We start from the raw sequence: 17,161 nt of genomic DNA on the forward strand, positions 1-17,161 counted from the left end.
ACCAGCCACAAGATGTGACGTGCTGGAGGCTGCACGGAGCAGGGCAGGCTCCTTGGCTGGAGGATGCCACGGGGTCTGTGCTCTGCCCAATTTCTGCATCACAGGAGTGGTGCCTGCTGAGTCCCTCCAGTGCAAAAGGGACTGCGGTGGCCGTGCAGGACAGGCTAAGGGCACACATGGCATTTGGGGGAAGAAATGCTCCAGGAAGGTTCAGGAGCTTCCAAGAGCCGGCAGATCCCCACAGAGAGCGCCGTGGGAACTGGCGCCACCGGCCCCATTGTTTTGGCTCTTCCTGCGACCCTGCCCAGCACCCCCGGCTGCGAGCTCTCCACTTTGCTCTCGGGGCTGCGCTAGCTGGGTTGGCTCCTGGGACGGGGAAGAGCTGAGGACGGAGCCGCTGCCTCGCAGAGGCCCCTTTGCCCTGGCTGGTTTGGGGCTGAAGCCCCTCGGCAGCACTTCCCGTGACGCCCGGGGGGCTGCCGAGGCCCAGCATCCCCCCCCGCACCCCCCCCGGCCTCACAAAACGTACGGCCGGGGCTCAGATCCCGCGGCCAGGCGCTTTCCCCTCATTTTGGGGGGACCCCCGACCAGGGGCTCCGGAGCACCTGGCGGAGGCTGCGGGACAGCCCCGTGCAGCCGCCGGGTCCCTGGGCTGCCGGTTTGTCTTGGCACCGGCCCCGCTCTTGTTTGCAGGAGCTATTGTCTCTGCCCCGCTCCCGGTGCCGAGGAGGCGCCGCCCGGTTCCCGTCCCGCGGGTCCCGCTGCGGGGACACGGCCACGGCTCACCCCGAGCCCTGGTGGCACCCGGCCCCGCTAGGGGACCCACTGCGTGCCCACGAGCTCCCCGCGGCCCCCACGCCGTGCCCCGCGGGGTCGCACGGCCGGGGGAAGGTGCGTGGGGTGCAGCCCGTCCCCGCCGCCGCTCTCGCCATGTCACACGTGCTCCTCGGCGCGGCAGGACCGGAAACCCTTCCCGATGTGTTTTTAACCTCCGCCCCCACGTCGCTGGGCCGGCACCTCCGCCCGCTCCCTGCCGTGTGCGGCCGGGATCGCGGCCCCCGGGCCTCCCGCCGCAGCACGGAGCGATGCGGCGGCGGCGCCTCTCCCCGACGCCGTGACCGACCCCCCACTGCCGTTTCGGTGCCCATGCGGCCGCTTCCCCCCCCCCCCCCCTCCGCACACCACCCCGGTGGGCGTGGCCGCGGCGGGACCGGCCCGAACCGGCTCTCCCCGCGGGGGACCGGAGGGAGGAGAAGGGTGCTCCGCCAGTATTTCGCTCTGATTGGCTGAGCCGGGCTGGGTGGGCGGTCCGTCTTGCCAGAGCGCTGCGCGATTGGCCGTCGGGAGGGACGAGGGGGGCGTGTTCAGCCGCCGGCCCGCCCCCCGCCGCCGTGACCCGGCGCGGCGCTTATAGCGGGCGGCGCGGCGCGGCGCGGGGCGCAGGCGGAGATGGCGGCGGGGTTGCGCGGCTTCTTGGCGCTGCTCCTCCTCGGCGGGCTGCCCGCCGGCGTTGCGGGGACAAGTACGGGCCGACGAGGGGGCGGGTTTCGGTCGGGGGTCCTTTGGGGGTGGGGGGGTGTCGGGCAGTGGTCCCTCCGGGCGGGCGGGCTCGGGCCCGGCGGGGGGCAGTCCCGGCTCCGGGGGGCGGCTGTCGGTCGGGGGCCGGGGCGGGGGGCTGCGGGGCTCCGGGGCGGGCTCGGGCGGTGGCGTGGGGGGGCGGAGCGGAGCGGGCGCCCTGCGGCCAGGCACGTCGCGCAGCGGGCGGGGCTGGAGGGCGGGCGGGGGGCGACCCAGATCCACGCCGCGGGCGGGGGGCTCCGGGGGGGGGGGGGAGGGGGTGCCTGGGCTCGGTCCCCGTCGGCGGAAAGGCGTTGAAGTCTCCGGCGCTTCCAGCCGCTCGGGCCTGGCTTCCCCTTAGTGAAAATGAGCAAGTTTATTCCTCGCAGCCCCTTCTCTGGTTTGCAGGGCTTATGAGGAGTAACAGATCTCTCGGCTTAAAAACCTTAAAGATGTTCACATGGCGCTTAAGTTGATAATCTCCTAATGAGGAAACAATGGCTGCTCTTGGTCTCTGGCAGTTTATGATGTAGGCTGGAAGCTGGATGCAGTGCCGGGAGTTACAGAAGCCTGTTGTCGGGCTCTTAAACCACAGCCCCAAGCGAGCCAGGATTTGCCCAGTGCTGTTTCTCTCACGTGTCGTTTTCTCCCTTTTTGAGCTGGCATCGGAGGAGCCTGGCCCACTGGTGTGCTCAGAGCCACAGCTGGCCGGGCTGGGCTGCCTTGGCAGACACGCTGGGATTTTTTTGCCCAGAGGACTCTGCATTCTCTGATTCAGACCTGGTGCTGGAGGTGCTGATGGTAAAGGCTTTGTTTTATTGTGAGTGGCAGGCTGTTGTTCCTGGCTGTTTAGCATATCAAGTACTAAAAAATTTGGAGCCTGGTTGTGGTATCAGACTTACTTCAGTGTAGTAGAGCTCAACACAAAGGTTGAAGGGTGGAAGAGCGGGTAGATTCTGAAAAATCCAGGGGTAGTGACAGAAGTCTGTATTTCCTTGCGGCAGAGTTATGCAGAGCAGGAGGGCAGGGCAGGGCCTTCTCCGAAGCATCACACTTATGGGGTGAAACGCGAGTTTCATAAACTAACCTGAAAACTGCCTGTGCTGGCTGCCTCCCACTCCTTCTGCCGCAGCGCGCGCTGGCAGGGGCCTGCGATGAGCAATCTCCTGTCTGAGGGATTGCTGCCAATGAGATGTGGAGAAGGCTGTTTCTATCCTTGGTCAGAAAAACCTCGAAAGGAAGAGCTGCTCAGCAGGCCCGTCAGTTGTGTAATGCCCATGTCCTACCGTGGCTGTGGGGCTCTTGGGCTTGCTGTGCAATGATGCTCATTCTTCAAGCAAGCAGAGTGGGGGGCTAGAAAGTGAGGGTTTTACCTCTCCTCAGTGTTTAATTTGGCTTTATGGAGCAGACTCCAGGAGAGGTGGCCCTTTTAAACTGCAGCGTCCCAGCTCTCGGTAGCTCACCATGCAGACCGACTGGCTGAAAAATCTGTAGGCGTGCGTTTGGACTCGGGGCGCTCAGAAGGGGCTACCCCAACTGAAAGCACTTGCCTCTGACCTGGTTGTGTTGTGACTGCCTCCTTATGCAAAACTTAGGGGGCAGAGTAAATTTTATAGCTATTAGTGGAAATGGCAATAAGTACCAGAGCCTCGTGTATCCACTTGTGAGGCCGAGAGGAGAGCGTGTCCTGCGGGACAGCGCGGGCTCAGGCCAGGCTCCGCTGCCTGGAGTGTGTCCGGCTTGCAGACACTGTTTGCAGCATGAGGACTCCTCCTTCTGCTCGAGGCAAGAGGTTGTTTTTAGTCTGAAGGTGACTTGGGAGAACGCTATCAGGTCTTGTCTGCCTTCGCCACTGTCCGGCTTGGTCAGATACCACCCTGCGCCCAAGTGCCCAGCTCAGTTCTGTGAAGAGTGTCTTGTTTATGTGAGCTTATCTCAACATGCAGCCTGTCACCATTTGGAAACCCTTTGAATAGCTCTGATGGATTCCAGGGGGTTGATGCTGGCTGTGCTGGTGTGCCCTGGGGCTCACAGGCGTGTTCCCCAGCCCTGGGAGCCAGGGCTTTGATTGCCCGCTCTGCTTTGTGCTGGGAGGAGAGGGGTCATAATCCCATGTGAATGCAAATGGGACTTGCTGCTGTTGCTGCTTGCTGAAGCTTTTTGGCCTGTCTGAATACGTGAAGTGCCCTCTAACTCAGAGCAAATAACCTTGCAACAGCTTATTTTGTCAGCATACAATAATCACCTTGTATCTGTAAGAAAAAACCTTGATCTTTACTAGCTTCCATTTTAAATCAGGCTGTAGTTAAAATGGGACAGGCTTCTACAAGTGCTGTAGTCAGTTCCATGACTCCTCAAAATTAGGTGGTTGGGAGTGTTTAATCACAGGCCTGTGGTGTAAAAAAACCCATCTGGCAGACAGGTCAGTTGTAGAAGTGAAACTCAGTGTATGGGAAAGCTGCTTACAGCCGATACCCACATATGTCTTTTGGGACCCCTGTCACCTCCCACTTTAAAATTCGCATCAGCCACCTTCTAAAATTGTCTTGATCTCACATGAGGGTCAGATCTCTCCTTCCTTGTTTGAGCATGTTTATTCTTCTAGACTTTTAAAGCTTTAGCATGTAAAGCTATTTTTTCCTTTGAGAAATGTGGAATTGCTTTATTTTAGAACTCTTGAAGCTTACCTTGAAGACTTAACTTGCATTTTCTTTGAGTTTGGGCAAACTTGATTTTGTAATACTGATTTGTTTCTACACTTAAAAAAAAAAAAATCATAGGATTTCTTACTAAAACATCTTCAGACATTCAAAAAACAAACAAAACATTTGCCCCCAAACGTACCTCCTTTGTGCCTGTGTGTTGTGGTACATATATGGAGGATTACATATAATCGTGAACTTTTTAAGTGTTGAATAACCACGTAAATGAATTCCCTGGAAGCCACCTTGGTGCGCAGGATGCCCCGAAAGCCTGCTTCCAGCACATCCGAATCGCAGTCGGTGTGCAGGAAGGACGTGTCGCAAGCTTAACTAGTTCTTCTTAAATCTGCCGGAGGTTGAGTCACGCCGGTGACCTCGACTCACGAGTGATGCAGTTTCCCGCAGCGGTGTGGATAGATCCTGGCTGCTCCCAGGGAGGGCTGGGGACTGCGGCGGCCGCTGAGCCGCGCCTGGCCGGGAGCCTGAGCCCAGCACCATTCGGCAGCGCGGCGCCCGCGGACCCACCTTTGGCCTGTCTGCTTTCGAAAGCTGAACCCTCCGGCCTCTCGCTGCAAGAGCTGTTTGAAAAACACCCTTGCCCTGGCCTGCAGCTGCCTCTCAGGATTTTAGTCTGTTACTAATTTAGCTCTGCAGAGTTATCTCGCCCAAGATGAAAAGTCTGATTTCGCTGTTTGTATGACAACAAGCGCTGCGTGTTTTCTCACCTGGCTAGCACTGTCTTGTGCAAGACGTTCCTCCCCCTCAGAAAAGTTGTTATCTTAATCCTGTGTTTAAAGGTACCTGCTGGGCATGTCAGTGAACGGAGCGTGGGGGGAGCAGCCTCTGCAGTGCGGTGGGGGCTGGCGGATGGGACCACCCAGAGGGTACGGCGGGTGCAGTGGTGCACCGTGTTCTCCGGTCCCCATGCAGTGACTGGGGGGCTCCAGGACCCCCCCAGCTCTGAATCACGTTTAACTGACCTTGGGTGTGTGCAGGGAGGAGGAATGGACGAGTCCCTCCTTGGGGCAAGAGGGGGGTAACGAGGCACTTTTCCCATGACGGTCGTCCCGACTAAATGGACTAAGCAGGGGCTCGGGCTGTGTGCCGGGTGCTGCCCCCGCACCTTGCTGTGCCGGCTCTGTCACGACAGGCGCCTTGCTACAGCACGGCCAGTGCTGAATTGGTGTGGGGACCAGGAGAGGCTGGATAAGCCCTTGCAACAAAAATATGTTGTTGTCTTCATCCCGAACTGCAAATGCGTGGGGGCCGGGCAAGTGTCTGGGGGAGCACTGCTGGCACTTGGTCTGTCCCAGTGAGCGTTGTGCTGTAACACCGTCCCTCGCCATGCCGTGACTGCTGTGAGTTTCTTGTTTGGATAGTGGCAAATAACATGTGCTGGTTTGTGTGCTCTGGTTCTGCAGCAGCCGCAGAGGGTGTTGTTGGCTGGAGATGCAACAATTAAAAATAACTGCCCTGTCTGAGCTGGGCTGTGTTCAGAGAGCGTGGAGGGGAGGGAGGGAGGGAGGGAAGAGCATGCTGCTCTGGAGATTGTGTGGCCTCTTCTCAATGGCTGAATTCTTTTTTTGCTTGTAGAGGGTGAATTCTTGCTTTGCACTAACACTTTGCACTAATACCTCTTCAACTCATAGCTGGTTTTATAAAGTCACCGCTGTCTCAAAAGAGACTGACTCAGGACAGCGTCGAGTTGTACTGCGAGGCGATTGGTAATCCTATCCCTGAGATCCAGTGGTGGTTTGAGGGAAATGAGCCAAATGAGACCTATGCTCAGCTCTGGGATGGCGCACGGCAGGACCGTGTCAAAATCAACGCCACCTACAACCTGCACTCTACCAGTACCATCTACATCGCAAACCTCACAAGCGACGACTCGGGCATGTATGAGTGCCGGGCTAGCAACGACCCTGACCGCAACCACTTGTCGAAGAGCCCCAAAGTCAAGTGGATCCGTTCCCAGGCGAACGTTTTTGTCATCGAACGTGAGTGGCCATGCTGAGGCCTTGGCACTTGCTCGGACACCGGTGTCTTGAGTCTCCTGCCATGCTCACCCCTGCACCCGTGTCCTGTGGCTCCCGAAAGCTCCCCTCACCCTCCCACCCCAGCTGTAGAACTGAGAGACTCCCACCCTCTGTCATCTCCCTCACCACCCGTGACTTGACCTTGCTCAAAAAGGGTTGTGGCTTCCCAACCAAAATGCCCTTCGGCAATCCTGTGCCTTTTCCGGAGCCAAAGACCTGGAACCTACCGCTTATTCCCGAGTGCCTCCGAGTCCCGGTGCTGGCTTGTAGAATTGAGAGTCTTGATTCTGCGGTAGACTCTGCCCTAACCACCACTGACAAACCGTCCCTTCCCTACAGCTCGTACAGCTTCTGCTCCTGTGAACAGCCTTGCTTTAAGCTTCCTTTCTTGCTAGTGATACAAGCTGTGGGGAACAAAACCTGCTTTGAGTTTCTTGAGATGCAACCGTTTTTGAAATGGCCGTGTCTGTGTGTGACACTGAGTGTGATGTAGTTGCTTGTCCTGTGGAAGTGGCCAGATTCCCTCTGCTTGCAGAGCTGGCACTCAGACTCTGGAGCTAACAGGCAGCTGCTCTGAGTAGCAGAAACCTGGGCCAGTGTGGGGGAATTGAACATCCTCCAAAGATCTTACCAGAATCCTGACATTAGCAGAGCAGCATAGCAGTCTTTTCAGTGTAAATGTGCTAGGGAATACAGAACTCCAGCAGAACCTTCTTGCAGTGGAGTTTGGGTAAGAGGAAAACCAAAATGCACGTCAGCCCTGTGCAAAAACTGTTTCTTCCGAGATTGAGACTGGGAGGAAGGGTAGGAAGTGCAGGGCTGTATAATGGTGCTTCTAATGGCAGCTGTTTTCCTGGAGTGCCTCCTGCAAGCAGAAATGCCCGAGTCATCTTCTGTTGCATAATTTACTACTACTTGGCACATGGAGGCCCGAGACCTTTTGGAATCATGGTTCTCTGTTTTCTCCCTGGAGAAAATATAACTCTAATCTCTTATGTGCATCAGATGATGCACATACTGCTCACATAGTCTTGTTTGCTACCCCTCACCAAAGAGGGTCTTGACTGACATCCATTAGGTTACCTGGAGGTGTCTAAATCTGCTCAGATTCTTGGCACAGCAAGTGCTGTAGTGGCTCATAAAAACAGAGAGCCATATTCTTGTAACCACCCTTCACGGCATGACCTTGGCCGTTGCTCGTTGAACACTTGGTGCTGCTGGAGGGACAGCAGGAGGCTCGGAATAGTCCAGAGCCCGCAGCAGTGATCCCGCTCATGGCAGAGCAGCTGCAGGGGCAGCATCGGTTATGGCTAGGTGCAGTCAGGCCCCAGTTGCCCCATTTTTGAGCCTCTCCTATGCTGGTATCATCAGTTCTGGTAGGAAGCTGGTGGCAAAGGTAAGTGAAAGCTATGCTAGAGACAAGGAGCTGTGGGTTTTGGTAACTGTCTGCATTAAAGGTTCTTGTCCAGGCACGTGACCTCTGGAATACCACATGTTAACTTCTGTCAAATTATTTATGAATGCAGGTCCAGATGTCAAAATTCACATAAACAATTCTTCTGACATGGTGATCCTCACCTGTAACATGACTGGGACTTACCCTGCCATCCAGGGTCACGAATGGATGCATTGGGGCGAGATAGTTCAAACCGACGCGGACTCAAGTGCTTCCACCAGTTACATGTGAGTGTCAGAGGCAAAGTCAGATAAGAATCTGAACACAGGGGACAGGTTTTTTTTTACCAGAGGCAGTTAATGTTTCCCGTCAGCTGAACCTGAAACTAAGTTCTTGCAGTCTTGCTGAAAATATAGGCTTTTAAACTTTAGAACATAAGACCAGCTAAGCAAAGTTTTGGTAAGGCTCAACATTTTCTCTTTTATGGGGAGGGGGGAGCAAAAAGGAGGAGGAGGGGAAAGTTATATCCTACAAATATCCTCTTAGTAAGAGAGTTCTGCTGCTTCATGTTTTTGTGCAGGCATTCAGCTGGGCTCTGGTTTGTCAGGTGCAGCGGGTGACACGGCTAGGGCTGCTGCCTGGCCCATCTGCACAGACATTGCTGCTACAGCTGTTTTCCCAGAGCTTTGGGGACCCCAGCTCTGGGCAGGACATCAGCTCCCTGCTCCCCCGAGGCCATGTGTGGAATGAGACACTCCAGTGTATGTTGTCTCTGCCTTTGGGGTTTATGTACCTTTCCAAAGTCCAATGGCTCTTGCAGACCAAGCTGGGAAGCTGCCTGCAACTTATGGTCAATGCTCAGAAACTCTTTGCAGGGTGTAGCTGAGCAGAAGCAGGAATACCAGCCTTATTGTACCAGTGCAGTGAGCTTTGCTTTTTGATTACAGTCAGGCCTGGCTGGCACTGACCCAGCAGCTGTAGAGGCATCATGTCCTTTTGTATCGCAGTGCCGACGTGCCTGTCTCCCCATAGCAACAGGGAGCTGAACAAGGATTAAAGTATTTATAACCCAGCCTCCCTCGCGTGACCTCAATTCCTTAGCTGAGTGGTTTTTGGAAGTGGGAAGCACCACGCACAGCAGAACTAACAAACAGCCTGTTGTCCCAGTGCAGCCATGGGACTGAAACTTTGCCTGCCCTTTCCCTCGTGTGGGTATTACTAAGCTGCAGAATGAGATGTTTGTTGCAGTGCAGCATAATCCACTAAATCCCATTGCAGCAGCTTTACAAAAGGGAAAATGGGAGAGTTATCCCTATGCTTGGATCAATCCAGAGTAACCCAGACTGATGTTTCTTTGCCACTGCTTTGCCATGTGGTTCAATGAGTTTCCTTCATGGGAGAAATAGCATCCTCTGAATCAGTTGTCCTAAGCTCCTTGCCTGTCTTTTACAGGTGAACTGCAGGGCTGATGTCTTACATGAGATGTGTGGCCATGTCCTGGGTTGTGCAGACTAGAGTACTCTCTTGCTGCACTTCAGATTGTTGGCTTTGCTCAATAGGGTGTGATTTTTTTTTTTTTTTTTTTTTAATTATTTTATTTTTAATGAGCCTGGGGCTTGTATGCAAGAGGGAGGAGCATGGAGTTTGCCACTTCTGAAGTGTATGTATGACACTGCACCTGGTGATGGTGTAATGTTGTCCTGGTGCTCCTGTTTTTGTTTTCTTTTTTTTTTAATCGGTAATATCTAACAGGCTAGGTCTTAAATTTTTTGCCTTTGTAGAGGCCCTGATGGGATGAATGCTCTGGGTTAGGGGGTGAAAGCTGATGGTTTTCAGGATTCAGGACAGAAGATCAGGAAGTCTTGGTGATCAGTGACTTGACAGACCCATGTCAGATTTGGTGCATGTGAAATCCTCTTCTGCCATCCTTGGTGTTTGGGGAGAGAAGGGTTGAGAGTTGGGTTGCTGTAGATACATGATGCAGTGTAAGTACTGGTGCTGGAATGGGAGAAACTGCCTGTGGAGAAGATTGCTGATGTTTATGGATGTCTGTTTCTGTGGGTGTAGAGTCTGGTATCTGTGGATAAGTCAGGTGTACTGAATGCTTGTCTGACATCCTGTTTTTTGGTAGAATCAAGGGGAAGATAGAAGACCACTCTGGCATCTATGAATGTGTCTACAAAACAAGCCCAGAGGTATCAGTACAAGTGAACGTTTCAGGTAACTTCATATGTTTGCTCTGGGTCTGAGGAGGGGAGTGGGGAAGCTGTCATCTCCTGAACGCTTTGCTTTGGTGTCTTTTCAGCAACTTGAAAAGCTGCTTTTAGCCCTTACTGATAAGGCTGAAGGACTCTACATGTACTTCCAGACTTGCTTTGTGGGGCAGCTCCATTTTATCAGGCAGCTAAAGTGTCTGTAGGGTCAGCTTTTAGACATTGCATTAAATCAGCCATCTGTGGGTATGTTCCCACAAGAATAATGGGAGAGGTGTGATACCTGGTGGACAAATCTATTTGAGCTTTCCTTGAGGCAGCTTGATGTGCTTTCCTCTCTGAAAATGCCAAACAATGGGCAAGTGAGGGGAACAGACCTATTAACACATTTCTTAAACTGAAGTCAAGCTTTATGGGTAACGCTGTCCTGGTTAATTGAACTGCAGGGAGTACAAATCTTCTAGGTGTTTTCTATGAGGGGTCTGATTTTCTTTTTCTCTTGCCGTAGTTCCACCCCAAGTGATTGCATACAAGAAGTCTGAGCATGGGAATGAGGGGGACACTGGTGTGCTGACTTGCAAGAATCCCTCTTTCCCCCCTGCCACCTCTTGGGTCTGGTACAAAAATGGTCAAGGGGTAAGTGTTGTGGTTTCATACTCTTTCTCCCCTTCTGCCGACCCTACTTCCCAGCACAGAGCTGGCAGACCTCGTCTCGTCAGAATTAGCTATTTCAGAGTAGCCTCCTCAGTGCCATGGCAAGGAGGATTTCTGTAGTGGTAGGACCATGCATGGTAAGTGAGCAGCTCCCCTAGTGTCAGCACTGCCCTGAGAGCTGTCTGTCTGTCTGTCCCTCCCTCCAGCCCATCATCAATGGTTCTGGTCGATACATAATCAAGTCCAGTGGCAACAAGACGGAGTTACGTATTCTTAAACTGAATATTGAGGAAGATACAGGTGACTACCGCTGCAATGCCACCAACTCTCACGGCTTTGGTGACGCTATGGTAAACCTGCGCGTACGCAGCCGCCTGGCAGCACTCTGGCCCTTCCTGGGTATTGTAGCAGAAGTCCTCGTTCTTGTCACCATCATCTTCATCTATGAGAAGAGGAGGAAGCCAGATGAAGTTCTTGATGGTAAGAGGTGTCTGGGGTTAAATCTTTCTGGGGAGACCAAGTAACTCATAGGGTGTAGGCAAAACGTTCTCGTTGATAACTTTGAGTACTTGAGCATTAATTTGAGGGCTCCTTCTCAGGGCACTTGTAAAGCCATGGCAGTCTTAACCAGGCTACTTTATGGCTAAAGTTGCAATTAATTGTACTGTTTCTGACAGTCCTTCAAGCTGTGCTTTGGGTCTGGAGTGAGATAAGATTCAGTGCAGGTCAGCCTGACCTTTTGTCTCACCAGTTCCTCTGCACTTTGCTCAAGTGTTTCACGTGAGTGTCTGCAGGACTGGATTTTCTCTGGCAGCTAACATTCTGGAGAAACTAATTTCTGAATAAGCAGCAGAGCTTTTATGGTGCCTCTAAATCAGGGGACCGTGTCAGTGGTTCCACAAGACCACATTTAGCTTAATTCAGGTTCAGTTCATGAATCTGTTTTGGGTCATCAAATCCACACTGACTCTGACTTCCTCGAAACCTAGTGCTATCTTTAATCTGTTCTGGAAATATCGGCTCCTCCCTTTCCTTATCAGTAACAATCTGCATTGTGTTAGCTCAGTTGCTACTCCCTTATCTGATCCAGTTAACAATGAAGTGTAAATGCCTGGTATCCTTCCTGCTTGCTGGGTCAGGCCCCTTAGTGCTCTGCTAGGGAGCAGCACATCAGGTAGGCTGAGGGACTAAAACTAAATATCTCTTCCCTAACTACAGGGTTTGGGGAGTTCTACTCCAGGCAGTTTTACAAGCAGATGCTTTGCCCTCTGACACTCTTGGCTGGAAGGCAGATGTAGTCTTAAGGATGTTGTAGCTGCAGCTTCTAGCAAATAAACCTACAGCCTGTGTGTGTGGAGTGATCTGGTTTCTGATGATATCAGCCTGGTCCAGATCATGTCGAGTCCTGACCCGTCAGAGCTGTAGCAGATGCTTTGACACATGAAGACAGGGTGTGTATACTGAAGTGTCCTGATGCTCCTTGGCCAGAGCTCTTAAGCTCAGGTTCCCAAGTGCTTGTGGATGAGGACGCAACATCATACCTGCTTGACAAGCATACAGAGCTTCACACTTTCCTGGTGTAAAGTGGTTATGTCTCCCCAAAAGTCTTTGTAGCTTTGCCCCTCTTGAGGAGGCAGCAGTAATTCTTTGAGCCAGCTCGGAGAAGTGCTGGTCCTCACAGTACGTGGCTGTGAATTGGCTGCTCCCTGTTGCCTGGGATGGAGAGAGTCTGGCTTGTGGAGGGTGTGGTGTCCTTTGCTGGTGTTCTCTTTCCACGCTTCCCTTCTCTGCTGCTGGGTCCGCCCTCAAATGGTGAGTAGAAGATAGTTCCAGCTGTGTTTCTGCAGCCATCCTCTCAACAGCTGTGAGCAGATCTTGGTGCCCAAGGCAGTCCCAGTGCTTGGAGCGTGGGCCTCGCTGCTCTGTGCCGCTTGAGGGGAGCCTGGGCTGTGGAAGAGATGATGGGGAGCCTTCTGCTGGAAGGTGGCAGATTCCAAGGAGCTCTTGACAGGCCCCAGGGCTTGGCATGTGTTGGCAGAGATGTTTTCTTAGCTGTGCTTCTCAGTGTAGCAAGAACGTGGTGTGCAGCGTGTTTATTTTGACTTCACAAAATGTGTGGGGAGGAAGAAGGGCATGCTGCTGCGTAAAGCCTCGTTCCTGAAACAGCCTGTTTGAATTCCCCTTCACTTGCTGTTGAAGTCTGCTCAGATCTGGGAGCCCCCGAGTTGGTGCTGGGGGGGAGAACAGCCGGAAGGTCAGCGGCGGCTGTGCTGTCTCACCAGTTGGTCTGTGATTCTCTCTTCCAGTTTTAAGTGCTGGTGGTGGAGAGACTGGTGTGCTGAGGATACGTGGGGTGCAAATGTTAAACATGTTACTGGTCAGCGGTGCTGTTTTAAAGACTGCCTGGGTGCTTCCCTGTGTAATTCTACTTCTGTGGCCTCTGAGGGTAGCCTCAGGTGTGCCTCAGGGTTAACGAAGTTCCAGACCTGACTTCTGCCAGTTGCTGGGGGGGGTGGTGGTGGTGATTTAATTACCCTGTGAGCCAAACCTACCCTGTGCCAACACAAGCAACAGGAGCTTATGTCTTAAGTTTGTGTCTTGTCTAAGTTTAGATGAGAAGCAGTTTAAAACTCTACGCAGGGGGTGGCAGTGCTCTAGTAAGAATTAGCCCACTGCTCTGCGGGGCCCTGTGGATGAGAGAACCTTTTGGATTCAGTCCTGTGCAGGCAGCAGTATCCAGTAAATTGTCTGGAATGCAGTCCCCAGAGTTTTCGAGGTGGCAGAGATTACTTTTTACGTGCTCTTCCCTGATGCTGTTCTTTCTTTCTTTCTGTGTGGTCCTGAATGCGAAGATGATGATGGAGGTTCTGCACCACTGTAAGTACCTTGCTTTTTCATATTTAACCAGATTTGTACTGCCAGATCACATCCATCCAGGGAATCTGCTCTGAATATAAAAGCTAGCTGGTGTGAGATTAACACCCTAGTTTGCTGGCTGGGAGACTTCCCCGCCATGGCTCCTTTAATGCGGACTGTGTATAAACCACATATAACTGGGGACGGCACCAGTGTCTCAAACTGACACTGTTCTGGTAACTAATCTCATTTTTCCTTATCTTGACCATCTATTTCGACCTGGATTGTTGGAGAATGGCTCAGAGACAAGAGTCCTGAGCCCACCGAGCAATTGTATGATCAGAGCCTGCTCTAGCTGCTGATGCTGAGCCTCACTAGGGTTTGCCTGCAGCTGCTCGCAGCTGCTGATACATGAGGAATGTCAAGGACGCTTCAGCCCTGTGTACCGTGGTGTGTCGAAAACAGGTTAAGGGGAATTAGGAATAGTGGTCTGAGAAACCTAGTGTTATGATAACGGTGGTCTGAGAAACATTGTGTTACGGTACTGTCGTGTATCGAAAACAAGTCAACAGGAATCAGAAATAGTAGCATGAGAAACTTAGTGTTATGAGAAGCTTGTGCTGTAAGCTAACTGCAAGTAGGTGGACCGTGCAAATACGACCTTTAGAGCTTAAGCCAATCAGCTAGTGACTAGTAGGCATAATAATTATCATTGTCTGTATAAATATATGTACCCTGGACCAATAAAGAGACACATTGATTGATGCTCTATCTCCCACACTGAACCCGTCTCGGCGTGTCGTTCGTCCGCGGCTCCGCACTGGATTACATTAGTGGGTAGGGTGTGGCTTTGTGCTTTTTATTTCCTCACTGCTGCTTTTCTCTTTCCAGGAAAAGTAATGCCACAAACCACAAGGACAAGAATGTCCGCCAGAGAAATGCTAACTAAGAGCAGGGCCCGGGTGAGTGCCATTCCCAGGGGGTGCAGCTGGGAAGGGCTGTGGGGCCAGGCTTCTCACCCTTCCCAGCGCAGGGCTCCTGCAGCAGCCTGGCTGCATCCCTGGCCAGAGCGCTCTGTCAGCTGCATCTGCAGAGGGTCTTTGGGGGGGTGGCAGCATCTGTGCAGGCAGGGGCTCTTCTGGCCCAACATTGTACTGCAGGACCTGGGGAAACACGTGTTGTGGTGAATTTCAGGCAAAGGCTGTCAGTAGGAACCTGCCAAAGCTGCTGGGGCTGCCTGTGGGGAACGGTGGGGTGTCTGGCCCCTGCCCCAACTGGTGAGGGGAGAGCGAAGTGCTGGACTCTACCGTGGGGCTGTGAAGCCTGGGAAGGTCAGGACTGCCCGGTAGCTCCTGCCCTGGGCTGGAGCAGGAGACCGGTCCTGGCCTACAGCTTTACTGAGCCTTTGTCCTGTACTACTCCATCAAACCCCTTTAGCACAGTGCAGCCTTACTGATACAACTGGGTTATCTAACTGGCTTTTCTTTCTCTCCTGACAGGTGACATGTAGATGAAGAACTCATCTGGACAATTTTGGTTTTCTTCTGATTTTTTTTTTTGGTAAAATAGCACCATGAAATATTCTAGTGCATCCTTGCGATTCAGTTAATTCACTTTCTAAAGAAACTTATGATGTAGAATCTAAAATACACTTTTTTTTTAAAAAAAAAGAGTTATGGGAGGGTTTTTCTACCTGTAAATGTAAATCCCATGTTTCTGGTAGTCTAGGTCACTGGCTGTCTCTGTCCTAGGTTTCTTTGTGTTGGTACAGACGGGGTGGGTGGGAGTACAACTTATTTCTTCCTTGCCTCTGGGAAGAACAGGGTGTGTTGGGGAGGGCCGCTCTGAAATGCCTTCCTTGCCCCACCTCAGTGTTTGAGGCCACTCAAGGAGCTGTGGACAAGACCTGACCAGGCAGTGCAATGTGCACAGCTCCTTGTGCTGCTCGGTGGGATGTGGCTGGTGTGGCTCGTGGTCCCAGCAGGTCTGTTCCCCTGCCCTCTTGGTGTGGGGCAGGGAGAAACTGCCTGGGTGACCATCTGGGGATGACCTGATCTGACCGAGGGGTTTAGGAAGGTGTTTCTGTGTCTTCCCCATGCGTCACCTGGAGCAAGGCTGCACCTTTTCCAGCATGGGAGCAGCACGTATCCTGTAAGCCACAGGGCCAGGGCCACCAGGCATGTCTGCCGCGGCTCCTGGGGAGGAGCGGGCGAAGGATGCTCCTGGGTGTGAGCTGCACCACCCTGACCCCCACCCAGCACCATTCCCAGGGCCGGGCACATTCCCAATCTGTTCTCCAGAGCTGTTCTTAGTCACTCAGACAACCAGGAGGCAGCGTCAGAACTGGACACGGGATGGATATGATTGATCTTAACTTACTAGCAACCCATGAATGCTATGGTGGGGGATAGGGGCAGAGTGAACCAGGGGTGGGGGGGAGTTTAGGTGGTGCGGGGCGGGGGGTGCAGTTTAACAGCATGTGTTCTTGTGCTTGAGCCATTGTGATGTTTGCGTGACAGGAGCCTGAGAGCGAACACTCAGTGGAGTCTAATACCTTTATTTCTGGGTAGCATTGAACTGTTCCATCTGTTAACACACTTCACAAATAAAGATGATTCCTCTTTTTTTTTTTTTTTTCCACCTTTGTTTGGACTCTGGTTTCTTCCCTCTACGGGCTGGACCCCTGCATGGCCTGACCTGCCGACTCATTTCTGTGTCTCACAGTTGGGTGCCAGCTCTGGCTGCAGACCAGGAGGTTTTGAGCCTCTGTGAAGGCAGACGAGTGGTGCTCCCTGCTCTGCAGAGCCTGGAAGAGCGCTGGTCGCTGGGGCACACTCGCCAGTTTGGGGAGAGGCATCACCTCGTCCTGCTGCACCGTTCCTTGGTGGCTGTGGGGCCAAGGATTGTCCCTACTCTACATGAGCCCTTGCAGGACTCCTCCTGTTTGTGTGTCTTGTGCATCTCCCGGGACTTACTTTTCTTTCTCCCTGCCCTTTCCTGTGTGGGGGAGCAAAGGTGTGAGGCCTTTGTGTGCAGCGTGGTGCCTGGATGGAGGATGTGATGGGGGGGTCCCTTTCCTGTTGCCAGGCCTGAGCTCTGCGCTTTGGGCATCTCCTGGAGTGGGGCTGGGGAGAAGTGAGCCCCTGGGTCTGGTGATGGTGTCGGCTGTGTCCTTGCCCTGTAGCCAAATGCTTCTCCCTGCATGGGAAGGGGTAATGCAGGAGCATGGCTCTCGAGTGCAGGTCTGTGCCTGGGGAGTTGCTGGCCACAGTGCAGTGGCCCGCATGTCTAACAGCGGTGCCGGCAGCCTGGGGCTGCGATGGCCCTGTCCCTCCTGAGAGCATTTCTGCTGCCTCAGTGTGTCATCAGCTGGGCTGGTCCCGGGGCTGACCAGGCAGCATGGATCTGCGGCACGTAAGTGGGTTATGCAAGCCTTTCGCAGCCGGCCTCGTGAAAAATCAATGCATGGCTTAATTTCCTTCACGAGGCTTACGGGTCCTGCCTGACCCGGCTCTTGGGCCGCAGCACAAAGCGCCATTTATGCCTTTTGTTTGGCAGGGCAGGCACCGGGTGGGAAAACAGCTTGGGGAGGGGATGGAGCAGCATCTTGCCACTCTCGGCCAGGCCTGCTCGCCCACGGAAGCTGCCATGTAAGTCGAGGCAGAGCCCTGTGGCGCTGCCGGGGTGTGAACAGGCCCCTGCCGTGTTGCCCTGCTCTGACCTGGGGGGAGAGCAGGTGCTCTGGGC

The 17,161-nt window shown here is 53.4% G+C and overlaps 1 protein-coding gene across 2 annotated transcripts; it reads left to right on the plus strand.

The window, feature by feature from the left end:
* Nucleotides 1-1,386: 1,386 nt before the first annotated feature.
* Nucleotides 1,387-16,051, plus strand: BSG (basigin (Ok blood group)). Of its 2 annotated transcripts, XM_042794388.1 has the most exons (9): nucleotides 1,387-1,522; nucleotides 5,909-6,256; nucleotides 7,822-7,978; nucleotides 9,823-9,911; nucleotides 10,413-10,540; nucleotides 10,765-11,038; nucleotides 13,411-13,435; nucleotides 14,306-14,376; nucleotides 14,914-16,051. In XM_042794388.1, the coding sequence occupies exons 1-8, from the start codon at nucleotides 1,450-1,452 to the stop codon at nucleotides 14,361-14,363; spliced, it is 1,152 nt and encodes a 383-aa protein (XP_042650322.1). In that variant the 5' UTR covers nucleotides 1,387-1,449; the 3' UTR covers nucleotides 14,364-14,376; nucleotides 14,914-16,051. The 2 variants fall into 2 exon arrangements, with proteins under 2 accessions (XP_042650322.1, XP_042650323.1); XM_042794389.1 differs by lacking the exon at nucleotides 5,909-6,256 and having other exon boundaries at nucleotides 1,392-1,522.
* Nucleotides 16,052-17,161: the final 1,110 nt, after the last annotated feature.

This window comes from Tyto alba, unplaced genomic scaffold, assembly GCF_018691265.1.
Source record: "Tyto alba isolate M040663 unplaced genomic scaffold, T.alba_DEE_v4.0 Super-Scaffold_20000042, whole genome shotgun sequence".
Lineage (NCBI taxonomy): Eukaryota > Metazoa > Chordata > Aves > Strigiformes > Tytonidae > Tyto > Tyto alba.